This window comes from Protomyctophum parallelum, assembly GCF_964188405.1.
Source record: "Protomyctophum parallelum genome assembly, chromosome: 12".
NCBI classification, from domain to species: Eukaryota; Metazoa; Chordata; class Actinopteri; order Myctophiformes; family Myctophidae; genus Protomyctophum; species Protomyctophum parallelum.
In genome coordinates, this window is record NC_139712.1 from 13,226,267 (window position 1) to 13,252,463 (window position 26,197).

Sequence of the window (26,197 nt, forward strand, 5' to 3'; positions counted from 1 at the left end):
TTTTAGCGGATGAGATCGAAAATCTTAAAAACGTGAATAACTCTTGATCTAAATCAGGGATGTCGAGCTCAGTTTGGTTCGGGGGCCAGATCCAGACCATCTGATCTCAAGTGGGCCAGACCAGTAAAAGAATGACAAAATAACCTACAGTATGTCAACTCCAAATCATACATATTATAATCACGGATCACGAGGGATCTATTCTAAGCACAACACATTTATTCACAAACAATAGAATTGAAATAAAATGATTTAACTTTAATTAACAACTGGTTTCTTTTTATATATGCATAGAGACGGCACCGGATTTCTCCTTCCATCCACTTGCATTAAGTTGCTCTAAAGCGCATGAGGCGATTTCACTCCTCCTTCCGGGTAGGAACTAGAAGTAGCCTGGTTAATAAACCAGACTAATATCGCACGGACCGCGGGATATTAGTCTGGGGAGGCTCAGCTTGGATTTCATTTCCAGGGGAGCGGGTTGAAACATTTTCTCTTTGACGCAATTGGTCAGAGCTACTGTCAGTCAAAGGTCTCAAGCATTGAAAGTCACTGTACCAAAGCCCGCCCATATTGCATACCGTGTCCCGATTGGCCGCCCCATTTCTCTGGTGTAGGAAATGGGCGTACAATTGAGCCTCTCCAGACCGTAATCCGCCGGCAGGCAATTTATTTTTGCCAACGGCTGATTCGGTCTGGTTTATTAACCAGGCTAGGAACAGAGTGCATTCTGGGATGGATTGGGCCAAATCGTGAACGCGCTGTCCCGTTGACTATCATTGCGCGCGTTCACGTATGAAACGGCGTTCACGTGTCATCGTGAACGTGCGCAATGATAGTCAATGGACCAGAATTGGCCCAGCGCTGCAATACCAAATTCGGCCACTATGTCCATTTGGCCTCAGGGCTTCCTCCGGGTGCCGTCTCTATTCATATTATACTTCTTAGTTGTTATTTACGTTGTGTTGTTCATTTCCTGCCGTCTGCTGGACGTGAGGATTTTTTGAATACATGTGCTGCCCTCTAGCGGCTGGAGGGAGCATAATTGGGTATTTCTTTAAAGGGATTGTGACATAAAAAAAAGGTTTTGGAATTGTTCTTGTTTTTTTGTAGGTTTTCTAATCTCAATTGCACCCAAAAAACATGAACTTTTAACATTCAGTAGATTTTCTGTGATCTGGGGTTTTCTGGCTCAAACAGGTGCTCTGATTTGCCGGCAGTAAGTGACATCACTTACTGCAAATCCCATATATGTCAATGGGATTTGCCAGCAGATGTCACTGTTTTCACTGTGTTGCCTGTTTTCATTGTAGCTCAAAAGGCCCAAAAAACCCCAAAGAAAACTTCAGACCACAGAAGATCCACTGAATGTTCAAAGTTCAGGTTTTTTGGGTGTAATTGACGTCATAAAACCTAAAAGAAAAATAAATGAAAATGAATGTCATAAAACCTTTAAAAGAAATCATAACTTTTGATAGCTAGTATAGAGCTAGTAGAGACTCGCTTTTTTTTTTTTACGGGCCGGATTAAATCACAGCGGGCCGTATCTTTGACACGCCTGATCGAAATCATTCCGTCAAATTCTAAGCGATGGTTATGTTTTAGACGCCCCATCGCGGTCCCGTCGTTAGTCACGTTAGAATTAATCATATCCCGTTGTTGTCGATCGCCTCGGGAGTGTTTTGGCTACAACTAGCTACTTCGGCTACATCCAGGGTAGCGCCTGGAGGGCCGCTAAATGTGCTGATTCAATGGTCCTAAAGACCCCCGGCGTCTGATTTAATGGTCCTAAATACCCCCACACCCCCACACACACTTTAGTGGCCCTCCTAAAGGCCTCACCGAGGGTTTGTTGGGCTCCCTCCTCACGGAGGACACAGGCTGGGGCGCTAACCCACACTGCTCACCTCCGCATAGAGGACACATGCAGGCTGGGGCGCTAACCCACACTGCTCACCTCCGCATGGAGGACACAGGCTGGGGCGTTAACCCACACTGCTCACCTCCTCATGGAGGACACAGGCTGGGGGCGCTAACCCACACTGCTCACCTCCGCATGGAGGACACAGGCTGGGGCGCTAACCCACACTGCTCACCTCCTCACGGAGGACACAGGCTGGGGGCGCTAACCCACACTGCTCACCTCCTCATGGAGGACACAGGCTGGGGCGCTAACCCACACTGCTCACCTCCTCACGGAGGACACAGGCTGGGGGCGCTAACCCACACTGCTCACCTCCTCATGGAGGACACAGGCTGGGGCGCTAACCCACACTGCTCACCTCCTCATGGAGGACACAGGCTGGGGCGCTAACCCACACTGCTCACCTCCTCATGGAGGACACAGGCTGAGGCGCTAACCCACACTGCTCACCTCCTCATGGAGGACACTGCTCACCTCCTCATGGAGGACACAGGCTGGGGCGCTAACCCACACTGCTCACCTCCTCATGGAGGACACAGGCTGAGGCGCTAACCCACACTGCTCACCTCCTCATGGAGGACACTGCTCACCTCCTCATGGAGGACACTGCTCACCTCCTCATGGAGGACACAGGCTGGGGCACTAACCCACACTGCTCACCTCCTCATGGAGGACACAGGCTGGGGCGCTAACCCACACTGCTCACCTCCTCATGGAGGACACAGGCTGGGGCGCTAACCCACACTGCTCACCGGGGTGCCGTCTACATTCCGGCTGTCACCCGTCTCTCCGGTGGTCACCAGACACGTTGTCACATAGTCTATTCGCCTAACCCTAACCTTTAGAAACAAGTCCAAATAAACAACTACACTTTAGAAACAAGACCAAATAATCAACTACACTTTAGAAACAAGACCAAATAATCAACTACACTTTAGAAACAAGACCAAATAATCAACTACACCCAACCACGCATACATTCATACACCTTTACATAGATGGTGCATGACATTCACACACCGATGGCAGGGAAACCATGCAAGGCACATCAGGAGCAATTTGGGGTTCAGAGTCTTGCTCAAGGACACTAACTCTGAGAGGAACGCACACACACACACACACACACACCCTCACCCTCACACACACACACACACACACACACACACACACACACACACAGACACACAGACACACCCACCCACCACTGTAGGTGATGAGACCAGGGTGTAGGAGAGATCAATGTAGTTACCATGGCAACACAATAAAGCATGTGCAAGGTGTGAGAGAGAGAGAGAGAGAGAGAGAGAGAGAGAGAGAGAGAGAGAGAGAGAGAGAGAGAGAGAGAGAGAGAGCATCTGAAACAACACGTCTAAACATGAACAGAAATACTGTAAGTCAGTTTTCTCATGAGGACAGCAAGTTCACCAGAGGTCAAACTGTCCCTGGCACGCGCGCGCACACACACACACACACACACACGCGCGCGCGCGAATGGGCGCGCGCGCACACACACACACACACACACACACACACACACACACACGTTACAGTACCTGCTAGCACATTGAACCAACGTGCTCCGTTGTCTGTCTGTGAATGAATGGAACGAGCATCCACCCCTCTCTCTCTCTCTCTCTCTCTCTCTGCAGTTCAGCCCCACCCACATTCTGACACAGACAACATGTGGATAGTGGATCAGCCTTGACGCGGATCAGGAGTTGATAGCGCAGCTAGAGGAAGGTAGCATGATGTCACTACGCGCAATCACACACACGCTCGCATGCGCGCCTGCACGCACGCACACACACACACACACACACACACACACACACACACACACACACACACACACACACACACACACACACACACACACACACACACACACACACACACACACACACACACACACACACACACACACACACACACACACACACACACACACACACACACACACACACACACACACACACGTGTATTTCTCTGTTGACGACAAAGCTAAATATAGAAGAGCCTCCACACACACACACACACACACACACACACACACACACACACACACACACACACACTCCACAGACTCAGTTAAGTCTGCATCAAACAATCATCCTCATTTTCAATTTACAATGTAATCATTTATCAGACTCTTAATCCAGAGTGATTTACAGTAAGAAGGAACACAATGTAATACATCTCCTACAGAACAATAGAACAACACAATGTAATCCATCTCATACATAGAAATAGTCATCTAGGATCATACGAAAGCTATAAGAACCTAACATCTGTCTAACAGTAGCATGAAATATGTACAGTAAAACTATGCATATATACTATATAGTGCTATAAGTTACATAAATTGAGCCTTTGCATACGCCTGTAAGGTGGTTGAGGCTAGGGGAGGGGCTACGGGCTAAGATGGAGTCTGAAGAGGTGGGAGATCGGGAGTGAGTCTGTAATTCTGACTGCAATGGGAAGTTCATTCCATAGTTTAGATTGGGAGTGAGTCTGTAATTCTGACTGCAATGGGAAGTTCATTCCATAGTTTAGATTGGGAGTGAGTCAGTAGTTCTGACAGCAGTGGGAAGTTCATTCCATAGTTTAGATTGGGAGTGAGTCTGTAGTTCTGACTGCAATGGGAAGTTCATTCCATAGTAAGTCTGTAGTTCTGACAGCAGTGGGAAGTTCATTCCATAGTTTAGATTGGGAGTGAGTCTGTAGTTCTGACTGCAGTGGGAAGTTCATTCCATAGTTTAGATTGGGAGTGAGTCTGTAGTTCTGACTGCAATGGGAAGTTCATTCCATAGTTTAGATTGGGAGTGAGTCTGTAGTTCTGACTGCAATGGGAAGTTCATTCCATAGTTTAGATTGGGAGTGAGTCTGTAGTTCTGACTGCAATGGTAAATTCATTCCATAGTTTAGATTGGGAGTGAGTCTGTATTCTGACTGCAATGGGAAGTTCATTCCATAGTTTAGATTGGGACTGAGTCTGTAGTTCTGACTGCAATGGGAAGTTCATTCCATAGTTTAGATTGGGAGTGAGTCTGTAGTTCTGACTGTAATGGGAAGTTCATTCTTTGATAAATACTTTGATCACATTATCAGTGTGTGTGTGTGTGTGTGTGTGTGTGTGTGTGTGTGTGTGTGTGTGTGTGTGTGTGTGTGTGTGTACGCGCGCGTGCAATGGAAAGGATTGTTAATTTTTTTTAGACTTCACATTCCACACTGAATATCTGCTATCTGAATGAAGAGTTATTTAACATGAAGTGATTTAGAAACATTTAATACATAAAAAGCCTTGAAAGGTCATGAAAGTTGTTTAAATACACGAATGGACTAATGGACCGTGGTGTGCGTGTGTGTGCATATACGTGTGCTTGTGTGCGTGCATGTGTGTGTGTGTGCGTGCGTGTGTGTGTGTGTGTGACTGTGTGTGTGTGTGTGTGTCACATAATTCAATGGGTGAACAGTAATCTGATAACAGGATATGAAGAAAAGCTAAAAATAGTGACTGTTTCAGAAACACATTTAGAAACATGAGCTACGTCGATGTGGAGACGCTGTATATATATATATATATATATATATATATATATTCACAGTATATGTATATATCTATCCGTCTAAGCATCCATCCATCCATCCATCTAACACTGCCACTCATAATTTGTATTTTATTGTGATTTGTTGTGTATTTTATTGTGATTTGCTGTGTATTTATTTTCTGTGTATCTTATTGTGATTTGTTGTGTAACTGTAACTGTATTGCAGCAAAACACAACCCATTACATTCACCCTTTCACTCACATAATGTCCCTTTAACACTACGAAGTCTGAAAAAAAATCACTACTACTCAGTCGGCTGGGGGTCAGGGGGACCGTGTTTTTGGTGCGATTTGATTGGCCACTCTCTCCCCCACACGTCCCTCTCCAGCTGGAGAAGACATTGTTCAAGCCTGCATCCCATTTCCAACGAATTAAATCATATGTTTCTTAACACATGTTTTCACTCCTAAAATGTATAAAACTAATAATACATGTGAAAAATATATATTTTGCCGTTGCCCGTTAGTACTATATTGCAACATAGCCATGGAAGAGTGTCGTTGCTGCCTTTTGTTGTTATTTTTTTCCTTCCAAAAGAGCAAGATCACTTGTCTTTTCTTGTGTGTTATCGATGTAATTAATATATGTCACCCCACGCGATGTACAGACTGCTTGACTAGGCATGTAAACATGACATAATTGTATTAATGTTTAAGTGTAATGATGTTATTGACCGGATTGTCCGTAGTCCTCCAGCCGTTAGCTTACAGTTGCTAATATTATAAGCTAACAACATTACTAAAGCCAATGTATTGCATTAAATGCGGCCTGTCCGCGGTAAATTACTTATACAAGTGAGTCGCGTTATATTTACCTAAATTACCAGCCAAAGTACATTCCAAATAAACAATTATTAGCCACGTTATGTTGTTATATCAGTTTAATTAATAAAAAAACATCGTTCAGAATACGGCCGTTAGCACTGTGAATTCAACATCCGGTGAGGAGAGGATACGGTTCGTGTATGTGTTGTGTATGGAACTCAGCGCATACAGTGGCTTACCGGATGTAAGCCTTGCACACTAAATAGACACTAAATAGAAAGCCTGCAGCCTGGTGATACAAAAAATAAACTCCACACGTGAAATGCACTGCATGTTGAGGAGAAACACCAGCTCAGCTGCTGTTTATAAAACATCGTGCAGTTATTGAATTCATGAACATTTGCATGCTTCCCTGAGAGGGAGAGAGAGAGAAAAAGTTTACAGATAAAGAAGGACGGACAGAGGCTGAACTCTTTTGACTGACAAAGAGCTGGCGATATTGAGCCTATATGCCAGAACAAATTAATCCACAGCAGCATGCCTACATAAGTTCCACGTCGCTTGCAGAAAGAACTGTTCTTTTGACTGACAAAACATTTAGCGGTTCGGGAGGTCTATCTGGTTGGAATTATTCAAACACTTTTTATTTTGTATCGCGCATCGGCAAGCGTTCTCGCTTCATGGAAAGTAAATGTCGGGTCGAGTCTAACCGAGCATTCAATAATAATAATAATAATGATAACAATGATAATAATCATTGTATTCATATTCCTATTATCTTATCAAAATAATAAACAAATTCCAAGTTAATTAACCAGCCAAACGTATATGATTTAATTCGTTGGACATGGAATGCAGGCTTGAACAACAACAATGCCGTCTCCAGCTGTCTTTTGTGTGTTATTTTTTTTTCTCCACCCCTACCACCATAACGACCATAACTCGCTCATTTTTTGCTCATTTAAAAAAAATCAAAATACCATGTAAACTATGGAATTGGGGCTTTCATTTGGTATATAAATCGGTTGTGTAGGCGCTCTCTACGAAACGATATCAAGTGAAAAGTAAATGTCGGGGAATCACCATTAACACCATTATCAAGCAGCGCAAACAAAAGACGAGAGGGGGAGAAAGGGTGACGGCGGTCGATTGGGCCGATTATAGTCAGACTGAGTAAGAGATATATGCCTAAAATCATATTTACAAAATGTTTCAAATGGAAAAAAAAACAGAGATGATTTCAACCGAATATTTAGACAAAGTCATGCAAGGGGAACTTTCTCTGGACTCCATGGGCTAAGAAAATAAACGTTGAAATTTCAAATTCGGTCAGAACGGCTGCTCAGACTTCCTAGTGTTAAAGGTGTCCCAGAGTCAGAGTATCCCAAAGTAATCCCCAAAGAGAATCCGAGTACTCGTTGCAGATCTTCTCTTTTGTTAAATCAAGTAGTCCTCAAAGTTATAAAACCAAAAGAACAATGCATTGCTCACTGAAAGAAATAAAACTATACATCCTCCTCACCTTAACCTTTAAGTCAGGAGTCCTCAGCTGGTTCATTTGTTCACAAACACTGGATTGTTTGCTTAGAGTTCAAAGCTTCAGAAACGTCTGACCAAACTTTACTATCTTCCCTCACCTAAAGTTCAGTTCTGAAGTATTTGATTAAAAAGAGTGTGTTTGACAAACAGTAACAGCCAAAGCAAACACTCTGATTTGGCTTTAAGGATTGGATTAAAAACAGTGTGTTTGACAAACAGTAACAACCAAACCAAACAATCTGATTTAACTTTAAGGATTGTATTAAAAACAGTGTGTTTGACAAACAGTAACAAACACCAAACACTCTGATTTAGCTTTAAGGATTGTATTAAAAACAGTGTGTTTGACAGACAGTAACAAACACCAAACACTCCGATTTAGCTTTAAGGATTGGATTAAAAACAGTGTGTTTGACAAACAGTAACAACCAAACCAAACACTCTGATTTAGCTTTAAGGATTGGTTTAAAAACAGTGTGTTGGACAAACAGTAACAAACACCAAACACTCTGATTTAGCTTTAAGGATTGGATTAAAAACAGACAAACAGTAACAACCACCAAACACTCTTCTAACTGCCTCAGAAATGCCTCACTTCCTGTTCTTTTATAGCTTCCTGGCAGTTCACTTCCTGGAATTGGAACTATTCCTGGAACTATTGCTCACATACATTTCCCCACAGCTCCCCCTATGGCCAAACTACATTCATTTCCCCACAGCTCCCCCTATGACCAAACTACATTCCAGTGTTAAATATTGAACCGTAGTTTTAACCAATAGATTCCCTTGTTATTCCCCAGTATGTTTCATTTTAACCAATAGATTCCCTTGTAATTCCCCAGTATGTTTCATTTTAGCCAATAGATTCCCTTGTTATTCCCCAGTATTTTTCATTTTAACCAATAGATTCCCTTGTAATTCCCCAGTATGTTTCATTTTAGCCAATAGATTCCCTTGTTATTCCCCAGTATATTTCATTTTAGCCAATAGATTCCCTTGTTATTCCCCAGTATTTTTCATTTTAACCAATAGATTCCCTTGTAATTCCCCAGTATGTTTCATTTTAGCCAATAGATTCCCTTGTTATTCCCCAGTATATTTCATTTTAGCCAATAGATTCCCTTGTTATTCCCCAGTATGTTTCATTTTAGCCAATAGATTCCCTTGTTATTCCGCAGTATGTTTCATTTTAGACAATAGATTCCCTTGTAATTAATTCCCCAGTATGTTTCATTTTAACCAATAGATTCCCTTGTAATTAATTCCCCAGTATGTTTCATTTTAACCAATAGATTCCCTTGTAATTAATTCCCCAGTATGTTTCATTTTAACCAATAGATTCCCTTGTTATTCCCCTGTATGTTTAATTTTAGCCAATAGATTCCCTTGTTATTCCCCATTATGTTTCATTTTAGCCAATAGATTCCCTTGTTATTCCCCAGTATGTTTCATTTTAGCCAATAGATTCCCTTGTTATTTCCATGCAGTATGTTTAATTTTCTTTCAGGAAATACATCACATGCAGCGGTAGAACATTGGTAGGGAATGCTGCACAGACTTATAATTTGCTCCTGGATAAATCTTCCAAACAAACAAACACGTGTGTGTGTGTGTGTGTGTGTGTGTGTGTGTGTGTGTGTGTGTGTGTGCCTGCGTGTGTGTGTGTGTGTGTGTGTGTGTGTGAGTGTGCGTGCGTGCGTGCATGCGTGCGTTTGTGCATGTGTGTGTCTGCCTACATCTGTCTCCTTTGTTTCCTCTGTTCTTTGTCTGTGTTCTCTCTCTCTCTCTCTCTCTCACTCTCTCTCTCTCTCTCTCTCTCTCTCTCTCTCTCTCTCTCTCTCTCTCTCTCTCTCTCTCTGACAGCCACGTTGCGACTGTAGACCACATTCACTATGAAAACCTGCATCTCCAGACCGTCCGTCCGTCCGTTAGTCACCCACGCCTCCATATATGGTCACGCCTCCTTAGTCACCCACGCCTCCATATATGGTCACGCCTCGTGACAGTTATCGCTCACCGCCTAAAAGCATTCACATGTCCTAAAGATATAGCTGCAGACCGGAAGTGACAGCGGTGACTGTGACGTCAAAATGTTCTCTCCATCAAAGGTTGTCAATACTGGAATTACATGAGATCCCTGTCACTCTGAGGAGATCTAGTGGATCACTCTGAGATCTAGTGGAATGAGATCCCTGTCACTCTGAGGAGATCTAGTGGATCACTCTGAGATCTAGTGGAATGAGATCCCTGTCACTCTGAGGAGATCTAGTGGAATGAGATCCCTCTCACACCCTGGTGAAGTGAGGGGCGCTCTTATCATCATACATCATCATGCATCATATCATACTGGCCAATCAGAATGCCTGTTGCCTGTGATTGGTTAGCTGATTTGTTCGTTTACATATGACGTGCATTTTCCCTTCAATGTGAATGGCCTTTCATGTTTGGGTGTTTAATTTACATCATATTTAGCAGAATTTTGACCTGAAATCCCCTTTCTTTGTCAATGGCAAATCGTGAGATGTGTGGGGACAAAAGCTGCGCTACTCAAAGCTGTATATAGGGGGGGCTAGCACCCCTCAAAGCTGTATATAGGAGAGGCTAGCACCCCTCAAAGCTGTATATAGGGGGGGCTAGCACCCCTCAAAGCTGTATATAGGAGGGGCTAGCACCCCTCAAAGCTGTATATAGGGGGGGCTAGCGCCCCTCAAAGCTGTATATAGGAGGGGCTAGCACCCCTCAAAGCTGTATATAGGAGGGGCTAGCACCCCTCAAAGCTGTATATAGGGGGGGCTAGCGCCCCTCAAAGCTGTATATAGGAGGGGCTAGCACCCCTCAAAGCTGTATATAGGAGGGGCTAGCGCTACTCAAAGCTGTATATAAGAGGGGTAGCCTCAAAGCTGTATATAGGAGGGGCTAGTGCCCCTCAAAGCTGTATATAGGAGGGGCTAGTGCCCCTCAAAGCTGTATATAGGAGGGGATAGTGCCCCTCAAAGCTGTATATCGGATGGGGCTAGCACCCCTCAAAGCTGTATATAGGAGGGGGAGGGGCTAGCACCCCTCAAAGCTGTATATAGGAGGGGGAGGGGCTAGCACCCCTCAAAGCTGTATATAGGAGGGGCTAGCGCCCCTCAAAGCTGTATATAGGAGGGGCTAGCGCCCCTCAAAGCTGTATATAGGAATGGCTAGCGCCCCTCAAAGCTGTATATAGGAGGGGCTAGCGCCCCTCAAAGCTGTATATAGGAGGGGCTAGCCTCAAAGCTCATGTATATAGGAGGGGCTAGCGCCACTCAAAGCTGTAACACTAGCACAACACCACTGCTGTTAGCACTGTTGCTAATGCTATTAGGCCACTACACAGCACCACTGCTGTTAGCACGTTTGCTAATAGCCATTACAACCTGATTCCCGATAGAGCTGATGCCATATTTGCAACCATGCACGGCTGATGACGTCATGCTATGACACAGACTCTATTTAAAGCAGGCCACGGGTTATACGACTCTTATAGGAGACTGTTTAGTCACCGTTGGCGTGTATCGTTCCCTAGAATATTCTTGGATAAAACTAATTATTCTTTCCCCAGTGAGTCGGCATACATGTTCTGATGACTTCCCTGAAGGATAACCATTACAGAGGCGAGGACGGACAGAAACAAGATGGCGGCCAGCAGCAGCATCACGTAAACGACCACTACTACGACCACGACAGCAGAGCGTACGGGAACTTCGGCCAGCGCTGGGCGCGCGGCGGCGGCGCCCCCAACAGGAAGCAGAAGGAGCTTCCCGTGGAGCCGCCCTTCACGGCGTACGTGGGGAACCTCCCCTTCAACACGGTGCAGGGAGACGTGGACGCCATCTTCAAGGAGCTCAGCATCCGCAGCGTGCGCCTGGTGCGCGACAAGGAGACGGACAAGTTCAAGGGCTTCGGCTACGTGGAGTTCGACGAGCTGGACTCCCTGAAGTCGGCGCTGAAGTACGACGGCGCCAAGCTGGGCGAGCGCTCGCTGAGGGTGGACATCGCCGAGAAGCGGCGGCAGGAGAGCGCGGGCGGAGGCGGCTTCGGGTTCCGCAAGGACGACCGCGCCTTCGTCACGAGAGACGACGAGATGATGACGACGATGATGGGCGGCGGGCGGGGGGGGAGAGGGGGGGGAGGGCACCACGACGGGGGGAGAGGGGGGGGAGCGTACGCCTTCCGAAAGGACGAACGGAGCTTCAGGGACGACGACTTCATGGGCGGAGGAGGAGGTGGCCGGAGCGGACACGCCCCTGGCGACAGGAGAGGAGCGGGAGGAGGAACGAGAGGAGCCGTGGCGGGAGCCCCGGGGCACTTCCGAGACGGAGGAGCGCCCCAACGTTTAGGAGGAGGAGGAGGAGGAGGAGGAGGAGGGGGGCCGCCTCCTCCCGCCGACTTCAGAGAGCCTTCGGACGAGGAGCGCGCCCAGAGGCCTCGCCTGCAGCTCAAACCTCGCACGGTGGCCGGCCCGCTCAACCAGGTGGCCAACCCCAACTCCAGCATATTCGGCGGTGCCAAGCCCCGTGTGGACCTGGCGTCGCCCGGCGAAGGGTCCTAGACCGCTGCTGGGAACTCCGGGTTGGGCCAAACCCCGGGTGCAACTGGCGTCGCCCGGCGAAGGGTCCTAGACTGCTGCTGGGAACTCCGGTTTGGGCAAAACCCCGGGTGCAACTGGCGTCGCCCAGTGAAGGGTCCTTGACCTTGACGGCTGCTGGGAGTGTAGTGGGAGAGATTGATGACAGGCGAGCAGCGGTATTGCAGTCGCTCTGCTTCAAATCTCTCTGTCTATTGAGCAATCTTCATTCCTACTCTCACCATTATGGTCATGACCGAAAGACGGGTGTCTGGGTGAGAAGTTCAGTCACCACGAGAGAGACTCGGAGCAGAGTCGCTTCTGTGATTGGAAAGGACGCAGTTCAGGTCTGTTTAGAATACCTCTCGAGGGTCTTCCTAGGGAGGTCCTCGATGCACGTCGCACTGGGAAGAGACCCCGGGGAAGACCAAGGACCAGATGGATTATTATCTCCACTGGGAGGAGACCCCGGGGCAGACCAAGAACCAGATGGATTATATCTCCACCGGGAGGAGACCCCGGGGCAGACCGAGGACCAGATGGATTATATCTCCACTGGGAGGAGACCCCGGGGCAGACCAAGGACCAGATGGATTATATCTCCACTAGGAGGAGACCCCGGGGCAGACCAAGGACCAGATGGATTATATCTCCACTAGGAGGAGACCCCGGGGCAGACCAAGGACCAGATGGATTATATCTCCACTGGGAGGAGACCCTGGGGCAGACCAAGGACCAGATGGGGATTACATCGACTCAGGGATCCCCCAGGAGGAAGTCACTAATGTTGCTGTGGAGAGGAAGGTCTGGAGCCTTTGCCCTCGTGACCCGACTTGGGATAAGCGGACCACTAAGTGTGGTTCGGATTACAGGAGACCTAAAAACAAAACAATAGAAAAGACACAATGCTGTGACTTCCTTGTGAAGCTTGGATGTCATGTTGGTGATGTCATACGTATAGATGATGTCACGTTGGTGATGTCATATGTATAGATGACACCAGTCTTGCCCAAACATGGAGGCACATCATCCCCAGTGATGTTGCAACGTCTTTTTCTTTCACCAATTTACAGTAAAGACACACTGATTCAATGATGCTATAATGTTACAGTAATGTCACCATGCTAACCCATGCTAGCCCCCCAACATGCACGCACACACATACACACAAACACACACACACACACACACACACACTCATACATGCGCACACACACACACACACACACACACACACACACACACACACACACACACACACACACACACTCACAATACATGTATAAACTTGTGCCCCAGATTCAACCTTTTCCATAGACTTCATAGAAAGATTCATTGACTTTAGCTTCAGGTAAATGTATATATTTTTTGTTTGTCTGGTTCCTCATTTTCTGTTACTGTGTTGGATTGTTGTTAAATGTGTATTTTCAGATTCAATACATCTTAAATCATTAGCATTCAACAGGGGGGGTCGCGACCCCTAGAGGGTCCTTACAGTCATTGCAAGGCCTGGGGGGGGGCTGGGGGCATGTTATTGTTCATTAGTAACTTTTTTTTTCTTGAAATGTTTAAATATAATTAATAATTCAACATATGTGATCTCAAGGTGAAAAATAAATCAGTTTTGTGGTCAGACTTTTAACCAGGTTAAAACTAACCCTTGGCGGGTTAAAACTAACCTGTGGCTTCCAGTGAGGTTGGGTTTATAGGGTATTTTAGTCCGACATGTTGTAGTTATACGTTACGTCCGGGTCATTGTGTAGTCCTACGTTACGTCCGGGTCCAAGTGGCACCAGCTCCCGTCCGCATCTCATTGTAAATAGAATATCTAAACTCGTGAATCTTTTTACAATGACGTATATGTTTCAGAAAGGAAGCCATTGAGGGTTAAAATGGGTCTTAATGCTTCCAACTCAAGTAGAATTATTAATGTTCTGTACAAGTGTCCATAAGTGTCCATGACAAAGAAAATAATATGATGTGGAGACAATAAAGACTATTATTATCATTATTATTGAAGGTGGTAACAGTCCATTTGCTCAGTACAATATTTCTGGGGCATTATTTAGAATGTGTGCAGTTGAATCTAGATTGCATTAATACGATCTCAAAATGGAGGATTTAGTTGACACAATGAAATAAAATGGCGATATTATCCAGTGTGTGGCAGACGGCCTGTCACAGCCAGGTTTGGGAGACCAGTAGCTTTGTTGTTGTGAGGAAAATACTTTAGTGGTTGTTCTAGAGAATCTAGACCACAAAGACCTGCACAACGTGCATACCGTCCGGACGTATGGCGGGATATGATGCTTTATCTTATCATCACATTCCGTGCTCAACCAATCAAATCATCACAAATGTCAATCCGGCCAATCACTTTTGGTGTCTTCACTTTTCTGCCTTAATTTTAACCTCAATATGTAGGGCGATTAGCCAATCACAAGCCATTGGACAGCCCACCCCCCCCCCCACCCCCATACATTCTACATTCATTATCAACGGGAATTTAACAAATATACCAATATACATATTATTATTACTTGCGCAAGCAGAGCGCGCAAGTAATGTGATCGGCCTGGTCCATTTGTCGTGACAGCCGTTCCGCCATTTCAGGACCCCCCCAGAAAAACATCAAATCTGTGCCCGTATTGCTGGACCAATGATGACGAAATGACCATATTTCTTACGTCATCATTTAGAGCTAGTCATACACGTATTTCTTACGTCATCATTTAGAGCTAGTCATACACGTATGTGTATGACTAGCTCTAAATGATGACGTAAGAAATATGGTCATTTCGTCATCATTGGTCCAGCAATAAGGGCACAGATTTGATGTTTTTCTGGGGGGGTCCTGAAATGGCGGAACGGCTGTCACGGTTTTTGGACCAAAGTGACCACAGAATACCGCTAATCAACTTACAACTACACACTTTATACAGTATAGAGTATAGAGTATATATGTATACATATATAGTATATGCCTATATACTATATATATACTATATATATTTCTTACGTCATCATTTAGAGCTAGTCATACGTATACTATATACATAATCAATAAAAAATAATTTAGAAAGGAAAAACACTTCCGTGCTGAGTTAATGTCCCATATCACATCTTCCTTAGTGGATCAGGTGGGGTAGGAAAGAGTCCTGATCCATTACGACTGCATGAGATTATTCAAAACAGCCAACTTCATAAAACCTGATGACACTATTTCTATGATTACGGCATCGACGGGAATAGCAGCTTTCAATATTAGAGGTGTGACACTCCATTCAGCTTTATCTTTAAAATCATCGAGATTTGGAAATTCTTTCTTACCACTGAATCAAGAAAAGGTAGCATTACTAGAAAATTCCTTACAAAATCTGCAATTATTAATTATAGATGAAATTTCTATGATTGGTGCAGACATTTTTCTCCAAGTACACAAACGATTGAGTCAAATTAAAGGCACAAATGTTATGGAAAATGGCTCAAAGGTACAAGAACCATTTGGCAATGTATCTATTTTAGCTGTTGGAGATCTATTCCAATTACCACCAGTAATGCAAAAATACATCTTTCAAGGTACAAGTAATGCAATGGCAAATATATGTGGTAATGGATGGGATTCATTTAAATTGTTGGAACTTAATGAAGTAATGCGCCAGAAAGATGATTTGAACTTTGCTGTAATGTTGAATCGAGTCAGAGAAGGAAAAATAACAGATGAGGATATCGGAGGGTTACACTGTAACCCAGGTTCTCTGAGTGGAGAGACTGGCTCTCCACTACATATTATTAAATATGTACGGGAACTGACCCCACAGGGCAGTGTTCATGGATATCTCTTTAAGACACATATACTATGGTGGCCCTGCCCAGATTGCCAATCAGCGGGCTATTTAAGCCCCATCTGTGCAGAGCCACTTCGATTAACTTGATTGACACGAATTTCGGAAGCGGCTCTTTCGTGGAGAGCCAGTCTCTCCACTCAGAGAACCTGGGTTACAGTGTAACCCTCCGTTCTCTATCGTGTTCGAGACTGGCTCTCCACTACATATTATTAAATATGTACGGGAACTCTCTAAGACACACCGCGAGGAAATAAGCAGACCAGCTGCCCCCGCGGCAGCCCGAGGCAGTTTAACCTGAATTCCATCCGAGCCTATAAGTGGTGAGCGCCATGAGTCACAGGTGCTCGCCAAAATGCTCCAAAACTTCAGTATTCATACCAAGTAAGTAATACTCGTGGCCTAGGCGCAAGACGCCACCTAGGCTCAGCTGGCCCAGCACGATGCTAGGCCAGTGACCACCGGGGTGAAGGGCTGCTCAAGCCAGCCCGTCAGATGCCCGGCCGACCTGACCGGTCAAGGTGCCGGTGACCCTACCGCTGAGTAGCACGCAGGAGCGACTCCCACAGGGGGAGCGGATGCCACCACGTTCCATTGGTAGGACAGGGTGAATGTAGGCAGAGTCGCCCATGTCACTGCTGTGTAGATCTCTGTCAGAGATACACCACTGCACACTTCATCCGTCTGCATGTAAAGAGAGGACAGAGCTCAATCACCTGATTGAGATGTGCCCCTGAGAGAACCTTGGGGAGAAGGTTGGGTCGAGGTGTAAAACTACTCCATCACCCGGCCGAGCGTGTCAGGGGTTGACAGCGCTCACAACTCCCACATTTCTCCTTGCAGACGTGACTATATAATACGGCTGTCTTGAGTGACAGCATGTCAGGCTCACTGACTAAACGATTTTAAGGGGGCTCATCATAGAGCCTCCAGGGCTAACGGCCTGGCCCCCAAACAGGACTGGTGGGGCCCTAACCTGAGCTCCTCTGAGCACCAGGGTGCCATTCGGGAAATGTAACCAGGTTACTGCAGTCTGCAGTCATGCACTCCCGCTCAAGTCAGCCCTTCGGACAGTAGGCCAACAGACTGTTGAAGCCGTGTCCTGATGCGGAGCCCAGCCCACTCAGTGAGGAGGGTGCTGGCTGTCACATGGATACCACACTGGTATAACCTGCTAAATGCGGACGGCATCGACACAGAGTCCGTCACACAGATCTCAGATAGAGGGACATCTCGTCATCAGTGCATGGGCCACAAGGCCCTGCACGGATTGTGCCCACATCCCTGCCCACCTATATGCCTGCTAGATTGTTTCACAACCCAATGAGGGAGCCCAGTCTTGGAGACCATCTGCTTAAAACAGTTTGGCCCATTAGAGGCCCTGACAGGGCCCAACCATGACTGCAATCCTGCTTTACCACCCTGCTTAGGAGGGTGGGGAGGGTGCAACTCAACAGGCTGACTGGCTCGTACTCTGATCAGGCCGTTATGGTATAGAATGCAGGGATTGGTGCCAGCACCACCTAACCAATGCCATGCAGGAAGTGGCAGCATCCTTCATGCACTCATAGGGACATTCTTGTGGCTGACACTGCTAACAGCAAGAATGCTGTCCTGCGAGAAGCCACCCAAGTGTCCCCGCTTAATTGGCTCATGCCGCAAGGCAGACAGTACCACCTCCCGTGGGGGGACTGCCGACCTAATGTGCGAGCACCCTTCAGTAACTGGGTGATCCTTGTGTTGACCTTGTGTGGGACAGTGGTCCGCCGTGTCACAAGGTCACCGGCATAGCCCATTACCCCCGGACGAGGAGGGAGCTCACTCCGTGGCTCCGATAACCGGTTTCCCCCACACAATTACACCCAGGCGCTTAACGGCCATGCCGTAATACGCCCTTCTGGTGGTTCTGCTCCCCCATGACAGTCTTTTCACACTCACTCTGCTGTGTGAACCGGCGTAACTATACACGTTTCATACATGTAAACTGACACTGTCAGCAATACGCCTGCATAGTGCCTGACCGTAAAGGACAGATAATGCACTGGCCGCATGTTCAGGGGAGCCGGGGGGACGCAGTGCACCGTGGCCGCCCTCAGCCCTAAGGGGCGGAGGCACCAGCTGGCTCAACTGCCAAGAGATGCCAGCCAGCAAACTAGTGCTGTGGGATCCAACAAACAGGCACCGGTCACGAGGACGTCCCACGCTAACATACGTGGATGTACTCAAGAATGACGCCGGAGCGCAAAGTACCAACAAACTGACCAGATGGAGAACCAGGATGACTGGAAACGACGATGGAGGGCTCGTCTGAGGACGACCTCGAGAGTGATACAACCCTTGACATGGTGGAACCTACTCAGGGGTCCACCTGAATTGACCGCCACTGTCTCGAGAGACAGCATGTGGGGGCTGGGTTCCCTGAACTGTCAGGACTGAGGAGTGGGCTCGGTGTGCTGAGCACATCTAGCCATACCCCGCCGGTTGGCCTCCAACCGGACCCGTAGGCCCCTGGAGCTGCCAAACCTAACTGGGGTTGCGCAGCCTGAGGAGCCGTTGAGGCAAGTTGCTCATGATGGAGCATTCCTGCCATCACCTCCTGCATCTGTTCATCTGCACAAGCCTTCTTAGCTTGTTGGAGCAATGCACTGACCTCCTGGCCTAACAAGGCCAATGGCTAAACAGGCAGCTTCATTGGACGAGCTCGGCCTTCCTGCTGCAGCTCGGACTGTGGAAACCGAAGGCGCCACACCCGCTGCTACTGCCTGGGAAGCATGAAGCCAGTCGCTGTAGCTCCTCAATAAGGTCAGGGCCCTTATGGTCACCGAAGCGCCGTGTAAGCAGGTGACGGTGTCATTGACAAAATAGCCCTGTGTTGGCTAGCTGCGCCTAGATAGCCATGACTTCGTGACTTCTCTGGATGAGAAGAGCTTTCTCTGTGGTTTCAGACCGGTAACCGGATTCTACCCCGCAGAGTCACACCCAGGTGCGTAAACGGCTCGCCGTGACACACTGTATACTGTATCGTGTGCTCTGCGCGACAGCCACAGCACGCTCTGCTGTGTTACTGAGCCCGGCTTCACCGTGAAACTACACCACGGACGCATGAGCTGACCCCGTCAGCAATACGCCGTATAGTGTGCCAATGGCTGAGATTCAGGCATACTTCCTGGCAGACCCAGCATGTCATGTCTGTGTCACTGGGGAACCAGATCCACAGACAGAACTACACCACGGTCGCGTAAGCAGGCGCCCCGCCAGCAATACGACAGTATAGTGCGCTATAATGCCTGCATAATTTGCCTTCAACCAAACGTCGGACAGACACAGCACGTCCTGTCCTGTCTGTGACAGAACTACACCACGGACGCATGAGCTGACCCCGTCAGCAATACGCCCTATAGTGTGACAATGGCTGAGATTCAGGCATACTTCCTGGCAGACCCAGCATGTCATGTCTGTGTCACCAAACATCGGACAGACACAGCATGTCCTGTCTGTGACAGAACTACACCACTGTCGCGTGAGCTGACGCCTCGCCAGAAATATGACAGTATAGTGCGCTATGATGACTGCCCAACATAAAGGGAAACATTCGACTGACCCAGCACGTTCTGTTTGTGTCACTGAACCCAGATCCACAATACCGAACTACATCACAGGCGTGTAAGCTGGCGTAACACCAACAATACATGTATTCATGTACTTTTTGTATGTCCGTTTCATATGGACCCCAGGAAGATTAGCTGTCGCCTCGGCATCAGCTAACGGGGATCCATTCAATAAACAATAAACCATACCCTGTAGTGTATAGTGTGCTCTAATGGCCGTCTGACCCCAAGGAATTTTGTTAGTCTCACCTTCAAACGAGACAACAGCTAACCCGAGAGGGCGAGTCAACGCTCGCTCCCTAAACTGCACACTGTAGTGCATTAATAGGCTGCTGACACTCGTAAGTAGTCTCACAGAAAACTTTCACTAAATCCTTCTTTACAGACCTGTCCATACCAGGCAGGGCAGGAAAGAGGTGGAGCTATAGCCTGAGCTTAGCTCACCCAGCTCTGCCAACCTGGGACAAGGTTCAAGGTAGTCTTTATTTATCTCCCTTGAGAAAAAATTGTCTTGGAGACAGAGTCACAGCTGTATACAATTAGCATACATGTTCACATAAAAATGACATTTCTATGGGACATTTTAGTCTGTCAGTGGAAACGACTGGTCTTTTGCCTCTAAAAACAGGCCCCCATGGCCCCTCCAGCTTCAGCTGGAAGGATGAGACCATTCGTACCGGGGGCGGGGTCCTCATACCAGGGCCCCCGCAGGACACACACTGGTCATGGCCATCCTCTGTGGGCATGTGAGCTCCACATGCAGCCTGAGAAACCCCTGCTGTTTCCATCTCCTCTTGTCTCTATATAGATATATTCATATACCTATATTATTTTTTATATGTGTACCTATATATACATATATGTATACATCTTGTATTGTACACCATATTTTAACTCGGACTGTGCTCAACAGGGAGTGGGCACATAGTAATTGCTTGAACGTGAGGGGTCATAATCTACCCTTTGCAGAATCTCACAATGCTGCATAAACGAATCAAGGCAACATGGTACCCTAAGACATCCCCATGACACGGATTCTCAGTGTGCTCTCTCTTTGTTAGGACAGAGTCCATACCAAATCAATGTCCACAGTTTGTTTTGTGTCACCAGCAGAGTTATGGACCTCTGGAAGAGGTTGTACATAAACTGCTCGGCCGCTCTGAGGCGCTCTAGCACAAAACCATCTGACATTAAGCACACTGGAGCTTTTGTATATCATTCCAGTAGGCCTACAAGTACACATGCATAGTGTGGTGTTGTAGCCATTATCATACTTATAAGCATATAAGTATATATTAACCAGAACCAATTGTGACAGAGTAAGCGATTTAATTGCAGCGCCTGACACGGTGGGTCATCGGGAGTTTTTGTCTCCTGATCTTTGAGCCACACCGCCCTCTTGTGAACCATGAGGCACAGTGCAGTCTGGGCAGCCGTCCCTGACGGGAATCCCTCCTACACTATGACGCTCATGTCAACCTGTCAATGAGGAAGTGGAACACGCTGGAATTGTTTGTTTACACTCTCTGCCGTGTGGTCTGGCCGGACCGCGGCGGCAACGATCAGCGACTGTAGATGGCCTCAGAGTACGCCGACTAGGTCAGCTCCTCTGGGTTCTACCCCGCTACCCGCCGCAACGGTGTACAGCCGCGATGATCAACCAGGAGGTCCACCGACGAGGTCGGTTTCGCTCGGGGTCTCACAGCGCTTCTGCAGCCAGGGAACCAAGGCATCGCCAACGTGGTCGGCTTCGCACTTGGCTTTGGCCACACCGAACGCCGTCCCAGGGAGCGGACGCACGGACAAGACTGAGGCTTCCTCCACTGTCTAGCGGATTCGGCACTGAGCTTGTTGTTGCTGCTGTTTTATCAGTAGAGCTACGCGGCGCCCTGAGAGGAGTCGTCGAGACGACCGGCTCTCTCACCGCTTCTGCAGCCAGGGAACCAAGGCGTCGCCAACGTGGTCGGCTTCGCGCTTGGCTTTGGCCACACCGAACGCCGTCTCCTAGTTTCCCCCAACGTGGTCGGGTTTCACTAGGGACGGACGCACGGACAGGCTGAGGCTTCCTCCACTGTCTAGCGGATTAGGCACTGCAGCTTGTTGCTGTTGCTGTTTTGTTTGATTTCTCGATGGAGCTACGCGGCGCCCTGAGAGGAGTCGTAACGACGACCGGCTCTCTTCTTACCTCCGGTAAGCGGACTGTGTGCCACGCAGCTGTATGTTCTAAATATATATATATATATATATTGTTTAATAAGTGTCAAAACTGCTGAGATACACGAAACGTCTGCTCGTGGAAATGAAAAAATCGAAGTGGCTCTGCACAGATGGGGCTTAAATAGCCCGCTGATTGGCAATCTGGGCAGGGCCACCATAGTATATGTGTCTTAAAGAGATATCCATGAACACTGCCCTGTGGGGTCAGTTCCCGTACATATTTAATAATATGTAGTGGAGAGCCAGTCTCGAACACGATAGAGAACCAACAGTTACAATCAAGAGAAATAAATGCTAATGCTGATAATTACCCAGAAGATGCACTTCATGTGTTTGCAGAGAATAAATCTGTCGATGAACACAATAACTACAAACTTGAAAAATTGAATATTACTATTTATCATATAAAGGCAGAAGATAGTAGAAAAGATAAAGACACACGACTATTTGATCTGGATTGCACAAATAGGAAACTATCACAAACAGGAGGTTTACCAACTACACTCAGTATAGCAATTGGTGCACAAGTGATGTTGACTACTAATGTAATGGTATCTGATGGATTAGTCAACGGTATCAGAGGATTTGTTGAGTATATTGACTTTGGGAAAAAACGGCACGTATGTTACAGTAATACTCGTTAAATTCCAAGACAAATATGTTGGTCTTAATGCGAAGGCTAATAGTAACTATAAAAAATATCCGGAAGCAGTTCCAATTTACAGACATGAAGCTATCATATTCCATGGAGGCAGAAAAACAGGATCAACAAATAGATTTCAATTCCCGTTGACATTAGCTTGGGGATTAACTATTCATAAGGTCCAAGGTTTAACTATACAAGAGATTGTCGTATCTATGAAGGGCTCACATTTTAACCCGGGACAAGCCTATGTAGCATTCAGCAGAGTGAAAAGGATAAAAGATCTATATATACTTGACTTTAATCCTAAGAAGATCAAAGTAGATAAGAATGTAGAGAGAGAAATGATACGATTACGACAATCACCTCTTGAAAATCCTAATATACGTAAGATAACTCAATTACCATTAAAACATTCATTAAATATTGGATTATTGAACGTCAGAGGTTATCTACCACATTTAGAAGATATAAACTCAGATTCCCAACTCGAAATGTTGGATCTAATAGCTTTTACTGAAACACACTTAAAGAAAAATAATAACATTACTTTTAAATTAAAAACAACGAACACGAATTACAATACAATGAGGAATGACAGAGAAAAAGATATAGGTGGGGGAGTTATGTTTGCTATAAAAGAAGATATTTCCATTGAAAGAATTCCAACTGAAAGCAGGATATTAGAGAAAGTAGAACATATATGTATACATGTAAAAGATAAAAATCTATATATCATTCTTATGTACAGATCACCTAAAACAGACCTTTCAAAATTAAACACATTTCTCGAAAACATGGTAAAGTATATATCATCTCCGACTTCTGCAATTTTGATAATAGGAGATTTCAATGAAGACCATAATACTGAGATAGAAAGAAGTATAAAGACCTACATGTCAAAATTAGGCTTTAAACAATTCAATACAAATCCAACTACAGATTACGGAAATATTTTAGATCATGTATATTTTAACAAATGTGAAAGTATTATTATAGAAATTGAAGTTAGAGACACATATTACTCTGACCATGATTTAGTATTAATATCACTATAGTCTAACATGAAATAGATAAAATTAAAATTACATTTTTAATTCAGTTTATATACTTTTTTTTATAGGCGTTTACATACATAAATTAGATAGGTAGTAAATAGTTACACCTAATAATTACACATTTCAAATGTTCCTTCACAGAGATATTGAGATTCCACCGTTTACAGAAAAAGTATACTGTATAACATATTTTAATTCAGTTTATATACCTTTTTTTTTCAACACATATAAATGATTTATTTGTCTCTGAAAAACAAAAAAGGGATCCAGAATATATCTACAACAATAAAACAGTATTTCTTATATAGATAGAAACTAGAATCATACTTAATACTAAATGTTTACATGTATAGTAGGTAGCAAATAATTACATTTAAACATTAATCATTTCAAACGTTCGTTCACAGAGATACTGAGATTTGACAGTTTACAGCGGGCGAAAACATTACATGCGCGCTCTGCTTGCGCACTAGTTGGCCATTTATGGCCTACTAGTGTGCAACAAGAAAGTATGCACTCGACAGAGTGCAGTTCTAGTTATTATTATGACATAAATTATCCTTCCATTGTCAATAGCATTTAATGTTTGAGTAAGGTCAACATTCTGAATATAGGAGGGGCTAGTGCCCTGCATATAAATCTACACTTATATAGCTGAATATAGGAGGGGCTAGCGCCCTATAAATCTACACTATAGCTGAATATAGAAGGGGCTAGCGCCCTGCATATAAATCTACACTATAGCTGAATATAGGAGGGGCTAGCGCCCTATAAATCTACACTATAGCTGAATATAGGAGGGGCTAGCGCCATATAAATCTACTCTATAGCTGAATATAGGAGGGGCTAGCGCCCTATAAATCTACACTATAGCTGAATATAGGAGGGGCTAGCGCCCTATAAATCTACACTATAGCTGAATATAGGAGGGGCTAGCACCCTATAAATCTACACTATAGCTGAATATAGGAGGGGCTAGCGCCCTATAAATCTACACTATAGCTGAATATAGGAGGGGCTAGCGCCCTATAAATCTACACTATAGCTGAATATAGGAGGGGCTAGCGCCCTATAAATCTACACTATAGCTGAATATAGGAGGGGCTAGCGCCCTATAAATCTACACTATAGCTGAATATAGGAGGGGCTAGGGCCCTATAAATCTACACTATAGCTGAATATAGGAGGGGCTAGCACCCTATAAATCTACACTATAGCTGAATATAGGAGGGGCTAGCGCCCTATAAATCTACACTATAGCTGAATATAGGAGGGACTAGCGCCCTATAAATCTACACTATAGCTGAATATAGGAGGGGCTAGGGCCCTATAAATCTACACTATAGCTGAATATAGGAGGGGCTAGCGCCCTATAAATCTACACTAGCTGAATATAGGATGGGCTAGCGGCCTATAAATCTACACTATAGCTGAATATAGGAGGGGCTATATCGGCCTATAAATCTACACTATAGCTGAATATAGGAGGGGCTAGCGCCCTATAAATCTACACTATAGCTGAATATAGGAGGGGCTAGCGCCCTATAAATCTACACTATAGCTGAATATAGGAGGGGCTATAGCGCCCTATAAATCTACACTATAGCTGAATATAGGAGGGGCTATAGCGCCCTATAAATCTACACTATAGCTTAATATAGGAGGGGCTATAGCGCCCTATAAATCTACACTATAGCTGAATATAGGAGGGGCTAGCGCCCTGCATATAAATCTACACTATAGCTGAATATAGGAGGGGCTAGCGCCCTATAAATCTACACTATAGCTGAATATAGGAGGGGCTAGCGCCATATAAATCTACTCTATAGCTGAATATAGGAGGGGCTAGCGCCCTATAAATCTACACTATAGCTGAATATAGGAGGGGCTAGCGCCCTATAAATCTACACTATAGCTGAATATAGGAGGGGCTAGCACCCTATAAATCTACACTATAGCTGAATATAGGAGGGGCTAGCGCCCTATAAATCTACACTATAGCTGAATATAGGAGGGGCTAGCACCCTATAAATCTACACTATAGCTGAATATAGGAGGGGCTAGCGCCCTATAAATCTACACTATAGTTGAATATAGGAGGGGCTAGCGCCCTATAAATCTACACTAGCTGAATATAGGATGGGCTAGCGGCCTATAAATCTACACTATAGCTGAATATAGGAGGGGCTATATCGGCCTATAAATCTACACTATAGCTGAATATAGGAGGGGCTAGCGCCCTATAAATCTACACTATAGCTGAATATAGGAGGGGCTAGCGCCCTATAAATCTACACTATAGCTGAATATAGGAGGGGCTATAGCGCCCTATAAATCTACACTATAGCTGAATATAGGAGGGGCTATAGCGCCCTATAAATCTACACTATAGCTTAATA

At 45.7% G+C, this 26,197-nt stretch overlaps 1 protein-coding gene and 1 long non-coding RNA gene across 2 annotated transcripts; one reads left to right on the top strand and one right to left on the bottom strand.

Annotated features, from left to right (window-relative positions):
• Positions 1-11,443: 11,443 nt before the first annotated feature.
• On the top strand, positions 11,444-12,412 carry LOC310867525 (eukaryotic translation initiation factor 4H-like; the record flags this gene model as incomplete). Its single annotated transcript, XM_083777640.1, has 1 exon — positions 11,444-12,412. One exon carries the CDS (start codon positions 11,444-11,446, stop codon positions 12,410-12,412), a length of 969 nt encoding a protein of 322 aa, XP_083633766.1.
• A 5,648-nt stretch (positions 12,413-18,060) lies between these two features.
• LOC310868358 lies at positions 18,061-21,600 on the bottom strand. Its single transcript, XR_014570083.1, has 3 exons — positions 21,383-21,600; positions 18,239-18,758; positions 18,061-18,205 (listed from the first exon to the last, which is right to left on the bottom strand). It is a non-coding gene; the product is annotated as an uncharacterized lncRNA (long non-coding RNA).
• Positions 21,601-26,197: the final 4,597 nt, after the last annotated feature.